Source organism: Penaeus vannamei, chromosome 16 (assembly GCF_042767895.1).
Source record: "Penaeus vannamei isolate JL-2024 chromosome 16, ASM4276789v1, whole genome shotgun sequence".
Lineage (NCBI taxonomy): Eukaryota > Metazoa > Arthropoda > Malacostraca > Decapoda > Penaeidae > Penaeus > Penaeus vannamei.
The window spans coordinates 6,799,085-6,806,584 of NC_091564.1; the positions used below are offsets into that span (position 1 = coordinate 6,799,085).

Genomic DNA, 7,500 nt, shown 5'->3' on the forward strand with positions numbered 1-7,500 from the left:
ATGACAACACCACCACTACCACCACCAACAACAACAACAGCAACAACAACAATAACAACAACAACAACAACAACAACAATAATAATAATAAAAACAACAATAATAATAATAATAATAATAATAATAATAATAATAATAATAATAATAATAATAAAAATGATTATAATGATAATAACAATAACGACAATAATAGCGATAATAGAATAACAGTGATAACAACCACAAGAATAATAATAGCAATTATAGCAACAATAATGATAATAGAACTGATAATGATGATGAGGAGGATTGTGATGATAATGACCATAATGATAATGATGATAAAATAATTTTTCAATAATAATATAACAGCGACAACAGCAATAATAATAGTAACTATAATTGCAATAAATATAATAATAATTATAATAGCAATACAAATGATAATGATAATAATAATGATAATATTAATAATAGCAATAATACCTGTGATGATAGATAATAGATAATAAAAATAATAATAAAACGATACTGACAATATCAACAATAAATAATATTATAATAATTGTAATAATTATAATCATAGTAATAGCAATACCAACAAAATCGATGATAATAATAGTAATGATGATGACAATAACAGTAATGATAATAATAATAATAACAATAATAATAGTAATAATAATATCAATGATAATAAAAGTATTGATAATGACAATAATGATGGCAATAATTATATCATTATTGAGAATAATAATAACAACACAGATATGAAATAATGATAAGGATAATAATAATATCAATACTGGTAATAATAATAATAATTATAATAACAATAACAAAAGCAACAGCGACAATAATAATTTATTATATGAATAATGATAATTATCACAATAATAATAAAATGAAATGAGAGAAATAATAAGAATTTACAAGAACAATAAGAATAATTGTAATCACAGTAACAATCATAACAACAACAATGATAATAATAACACTGATAATAGCAACAATTATATTGATAATGATAATAATAACCACAAAGAAAATACTACTACTACTACTACTACTAACAATAATAATGATAATAATAATAATGAGAATAATAATAATGATAATAATAATAATGATAATAACAATAATGATAATAATAATAATGATATTAATGATAATAACGATACTAATGAAGATAAATATAATGATAATGAGTAAAATTTCTGCTTAAATACACCTTCATTCGTTGTTATTGGCATGTTGCCCGCGTCACGTGACACTTAATTGCAATGTGGCATAAAGTTAATGATCTGCCTGTCATTTGCACGGGTCAGGCTATCAAGGAGTGCTTCGTCTTACTCTTAAGAACAAATTTGTTATTGTTATTATCATTACTATTGTTATAATTATTATCTTCATTGTTCTTATTGTTATTATCATTATTATCATGAGTACTGTTGTTATCATTATCATTATATTATTATTGTCATTATTATTATCATTATCATCACCATCATCGTCGTCATCATTATCATAACAATAATAATGAGTACAATAATTGTGATTATAACAATAATAATGATAATAATAAAAATAGTAATAATAACAATGATGATGATAATAATAATGGTAATAATGATAATAACAAAAATAATAATTTTGATAACAAAAATAGTAATGATAATAATAACAATGATATCAATGAAAATAATAACAGTAACAATAATGACAATGATAATAATAATGATAATAAAGGTAATAACAATAATAGTAATAACAATAACGATAATAATGATAATAATAATAATAATAATAATAATAATAATAATAATAATAATAATAATAATAATAATAATGATAATAATAATAATAATAATAATAATAATAATAATAATAATAATAATAATAATAATAATAATGATGATAATGATAACAATAATGATAATAATAATAATAACAATGATGATAATAACAGAAAAAAATATAGTAGTGATATAACAATAATATTGTTAATAATAACAATAATCATCATCATCATCATAACAATAATAACAATGACGATAAAGATAATACTAGTAACGATGATGATGATGATGATCTGGATTCATTTCGTCAAATTGTCGCTAAATCTGTCAGTACATAATGGTCGTAATTAAGTGTTATTTCTTTTAAGATTAATTAGGGTCGTTTTTTTTTCTCTGGCTGTGATTAATTTACTCTATAGAATTTATTATCGTTGTTGTGTGTATGTGTAGTACAGTTGTAGGGCATACACACATATACATACACACATATACATACACACACACACACACACACACACACACACACACACACACACACACACACACACACACACACACACACACACACACACACACACACACACAAACACACACACACACACACACAAACAAACACACACACACACACACACACACACAGACACACACACACACACACACACATACACGTACACACACACACACGAACAAACACACACACACACACACACACACACACACACACACACACACACACACACACACACACACACACACACACACACACACACACACACACACGTACAACAAAAACACAAATACAGAATATTATCTAAAACATGTTTTCCTCGAGTTTGTGGCCCAATGGTTGCCATAGACAATACGATAACAAAGTAAAAACAATGTATTCATATCATATATATACAAGGTATAAGGATTATGGCCTTGAATTTATATCTTTATGCAATATGTTACGTTTGTCAACCAGTGCGTTTCTAAATATTAGTATATATACGTTTATTATATATACGTTTATATAGATAAGTATAGTATATTTGTGCGTTAGATTGTCAACGTATTTGTGAACGCATGTTGTCATGAGGGTACCGTGCACACTGACACACATACTCCTCCTCATACGCCGTTGTTTTATGGGAACATATGAATGTGTAAATGTGTGGCTACCTGGGTATTCGCAAGAAATACGATTCTCTTTTTTCAGTGACAGTGGCTATAATAATACCCATCACGTCGAGAATAAGCAGAGAAGAGGAGGGTTGAGAAGAGAAAGAGAAAGAGAGAGAGGGAGAAATAGAGGGGGAGGGGGAGAGGGGGAAGGGGAGAGGGAGAAGGAGAGAGGGAGAAGGAGAGGGGGAGGGGTGGGGGAAGGGATGAGGATGAGGGAGAGGATGAGGGAGAGGAAAAGAGAGAGGTAGAGAGAGAGGAAGAGAGAGAGGAAGAGGGAGAGGAAGAGAGAGCGAGAGAGAGAGAGAGCGAGAGAGCGAGAGAGCGAGAGAGAGAGAGAGAGCGAGAGAGCGAGAGAGCGAGAGAGCGAGAGAGAGAGAGAGCGAGAGAGAAAGAGAGAGACAGAGGCACGTATATATACATATATACTTGTCTGCCAACGTAAGTAAATATACGCATTTAATGAAAAAAAGGGACGCCATAAACATGGTATTGATTTTCCTCCTGAACTGAATCCCTTCACATCAATTTCACTCACAAAACTTCAGCAACAAATCAGCTGTTGTGAGGCATTTCAGGGATCATGAAGGTAACATATATTTTGAGAATGTAGCAATTTCACGTGAAGAAGAAGAAGAAGAAGGAAAAGAAGAATGAGGAGGAGTAGAAAGAGAAGGAAGAAGAGGAATAATAATACTAATAAGACGAAGAAGAAGAAGACGATGAAGAGGGAGAAGAAGAAGAAAGGGAGCCGGAGGAGGAGGAGGAGGAGGAGGAGGAGGAGGAGGAGGAGGAGGAGGAGAAGAAGAAGAAGAAGAAGAAGATGATAAGAAGAAGAAGAAGAAGAAGGAGGAGGAGGAGAAGAAGTAGAAGAAGAAGAAGAAGAAGAAGAAGAAGAAGAAGAAGAAGAAAAGAAGAAGAAGAAGAAGAAGAAGAAGAAGAAGAAGAAGAAGAAGAAGAAGAAGAAGAAGAAGAAGAAGGAGAAGAAGTAGGAGGAAGAGTAGGATGAGAAGAAGATGGAGTAAAAGAAAAAGGAAAGAAAATGAAAAAAGAAAACTAATAAGAATAAGACGTAGAGGGAGAATAAGACTAAGAATAAGAATAAGACAGAGAAGGAGAAGAAAAAGAACCTGACATCAACCCGTTCAGTGCTATCGTTGCTCATTTCCTTAGACGTTGTTAAGTACATAGCCCCGAGAAAAGGAAATATTTTGATCCTAAATTAAACTTTCATGTGGAATGTTTTGATGAACCTCATAAAACTGGACTGTGAAATTCGTGTGATTAGGGAGATGACGATCAGCTGATCTTTGTTTTTTGTTTTTTGCACTGTCTATCTATTCGTTTCTTTAAGTCAATTTGATGTATGTGAATGGTCTGTTTCCAAAAGGTTTCTGATGTCAATAAGGGTCACTTACCTGTATATCGTCGAAGTCATTCTCAGCCTTATTGGAAGACGGTTCTTGCTCTTGTTTCTTGTTCCGTTTTTTCTTCTTATCTTTTCTCCTCTGTTTCTTATCCTCTTCTTTTTTTCTCTGCTTTTGCTCCTCTTCTTTTCTTCTCTGCTTTTGCTCCTCTTCTATTCTCCTCTGCTTCTGTTCCTCTTCTATTCTCCTCTGCTTATGTTCCTCTTCTTTTCTCCTCTGCTTCTGTTCCCCTTCTTTTCTCCTCTTCTTGTGTTGTTCTTTCCGTTGCTCCTCCTCCCTCCCGTGCGCCCCTTCGTCCTCGTGGCTGTTGTCGAGGAAGAGGTGGTAGAACTGCTGGTCGTCCATCATGTTGTCGTAGTCCTTGCCGAAGAGCTCCCTCAGGTCCTCCTCGGCGTCCGTGATCTTGATGGTCGGCATCACCAAGGGCGGCTTGGAGGGGTACGACACCACCTTGGTCCCGCCCTCTCCGCCCCCTCCCCCCCCTCCGCCGCCCCCGTCAGCTGGTCTCATGCTGAACTGCTGCTGGACGGTCCTGGCCTGCTCGGCGGGGGGCCTCACCCGCCCCCGTCCGCGGGAGGGCCTTCTGCCGTTCCGCGGCCGAGCCTTCGCGGGGCGTCCGGGGGCGGACTGCGCTGCCTCGGGCCTCGCGGGAGCAGGGTCGTCGTGCGAACGCCCGTCGTGGTCGTAGTTGAGCTGGAGCACCCGCGCCTGGTAGTTCTGGGCGGCGTCGGGGGAGTCCAGCGGGTCGTCCGTGTCATACACTATGGTCTCCACGTGGTCACTGAAGTGGATACTGGCGCGGCGCTCCCCTTGGTCGCCGCCGCCGCCGTCGCCGCCCCCGTTCTCACCTATCGATCCCATTTGCACATTTGTTCAACCCTTGGGCGCCCAGACACATGTTCGTCACGAGGCCTCGATGCCAAGCGGGCGCGCGGACAGGCTGCAGGCGGCGGCGGGGGGTGGGGGTGAGGGGAGTGGGTGGGGGTGGGGGGGTGGGCGAGTCGTAAATCCCTGTTTATTTACGGGACCGCCCCCGGTGCGTTCGGGGAAGGGCGGCCATCAAAGCCCCAACGCAAGGGAACTTTTCCACTTTTCCAAACTCTTTCAAACTTTTTTTTTTCCTGGTTGCGCAATCACTTTTTTTTATTTTTTTATTTTTTTATTTTTATTTTGTAGGGATTGAATGAGTTTTTAGGTTTAATTATATATTCTTTCTCAATTTACTGTGATTATTCCACTGCATCTGTGTCAGGAGTCGAGATAGTGACAATGAATATATTACTATGGGACATAAATATCTAATTTACAATATTCAAAATAGCAATTATTAGTAAGATTACTGCTTAATTTATTATATATATATATATATATATATATATATATATATATATATCTTTTTTTTTTCTTAAAGATAACAATAATGATAATGAGAATGTAAATGAATATGATAATACTAGTAATAATAAATATTATATTAATGATGATGACGATGATGAATAAAATAATAATAATAAAAAGGCAATAATACATATATCTATGATGATGATGAAAATCATAATAATGTTAATAGTAAGAAGAAGAAGAACAACAATAATGATAACAATAATAATAACAATAATAATAATGGCTATAATAAAAATAATAACAACACCAACAACAACGAACATAATAATAATAATGATAGCAATGGTGATAATAATAACAACCAAAATATGATAATACAGATAATAACAATAACAATAATGACGATGTTAAAAATAGCAATAATAATGATAAGGATAATGATGATAATGATAACAATGGCAATAATGTCCATACAATACAAGTAATGAGAATAGTAATGATAAAAAATTATTATAAGAAAATTAATAACAATAATGATGATAAGGATAATAATAATAATAATAATAATAATGACAATAATGATGATGATAATGATAATGATGATGACGATAATAATAATAATAATAATAATAATAATAATAATAATTTTAATAACGATAATAATAATAGTAATAATAATGATAATAATTATAAAATTAACAATAATGATAACAATAAGAAAGGTAATGATAACAGCAATAATAACAAATAATAATGAAAATAACGACATTAACGATAATACAAATAACACTACAATAATAAATAAAACCTAATCGCATTAACACAAATGAGCAACAGGAAATCCCACACGTAACATCAATCCACCGCATTTGCATCATTTTGCAAAAATGCCAAAAAATATTGCATTGCAAAGATCTCGTTTTTACATCACAGGCAAATAATATGCATATAAATAACCCTCACATTGCAAACTCCTATTTATACAATCAATAGCGTTAAGGAGTATGTGTTCAGTCGGGAACAGCGCGGGACACGAGCCAATATCACCGTTATTGTTGATCTGTTAGTAGTTTTAGGGTTAAAAGGAAGTGAGTGAGTAAGTAGCGGCGTTCGTTCCAGCTGCGCGTGAGGACCTGCGCGTGGGGGCGGTTTGTTTACGTCGTTGCCATGACGTCATACGCCGCGGGGTTTCGCTTTTGTTTTTGTTCGTGCGTGGCGGCTTCGGGTTCGAATTTCGACAGATGCTGGGGTTTTTTGACGATTTATTTGTGGTTTGGAAGAGGGGGGGGGGGGAGAAATTATCTTTTTTGGGAGGGTCTGGATGAAAGGATGAGAATGGATATGGCTTTTTTTTTTTACAGTTCTGTTGTTGTTTTTTAAAGTTGACTCGGCTGTGCGAATTACGAGTTGTGTGTTGGCTTTGTTTTGATTTCGTTTACTACTCGTGTTGGGATTTTTCTATCGATTGAATGTGTGTTCTGACGAAGTGCGAGAAATATGTTCAAATGTGGGTTGCATCTGAAAAATGATTGGTGTGAATTGCCTTGCTTTCTAATTAAGCATTTTTTACTAGCAGATATGAACGACATTGATTTTGTTGTGTGTATCTACTTATATTGAAATATATACATAGTCAATACATGTATATGTATATATACACATATATTTATAAATATTCATATATATCTATATCTATCTATCTATCTATCTATCTATTTATCTATCTATATATAAGCACATATGTATGTATGCATATCAGAAAAGAAAGAAAGAAAGAAAGAAAGAGA

The 7,500-nt window shown here is 34.2% G+C and overlaps 1 protein-coding gene across 1 annotated transcript in view; it reads right to left on the bottom strand.

Annotated features, from left to right (window-relative positions):
* LOC113822165 (echinoderm microtubule-associated protein-like CG42247) overlaps window positions 1-5,610 on the bottom strand; it is a 145,964-nt gene extending 140,354 nt beyond the window's left edge. The window contains exon 1 of the mRNA XM_070131127.1: window positions 4,361-5,610. Within this exon, the coding sequence (XP_069987228.1) occupies window positions 4,361-5,230 (870 nt within the window). The 5' untranslated portion in view covers window positions 5,231-5,610. The remainder of the gene's footprint in view (window positions 1-4,360) is intronic.
* Between the last annotated feature and the right edge of the window lie 1,890 nt (window positions 5,611-7,500).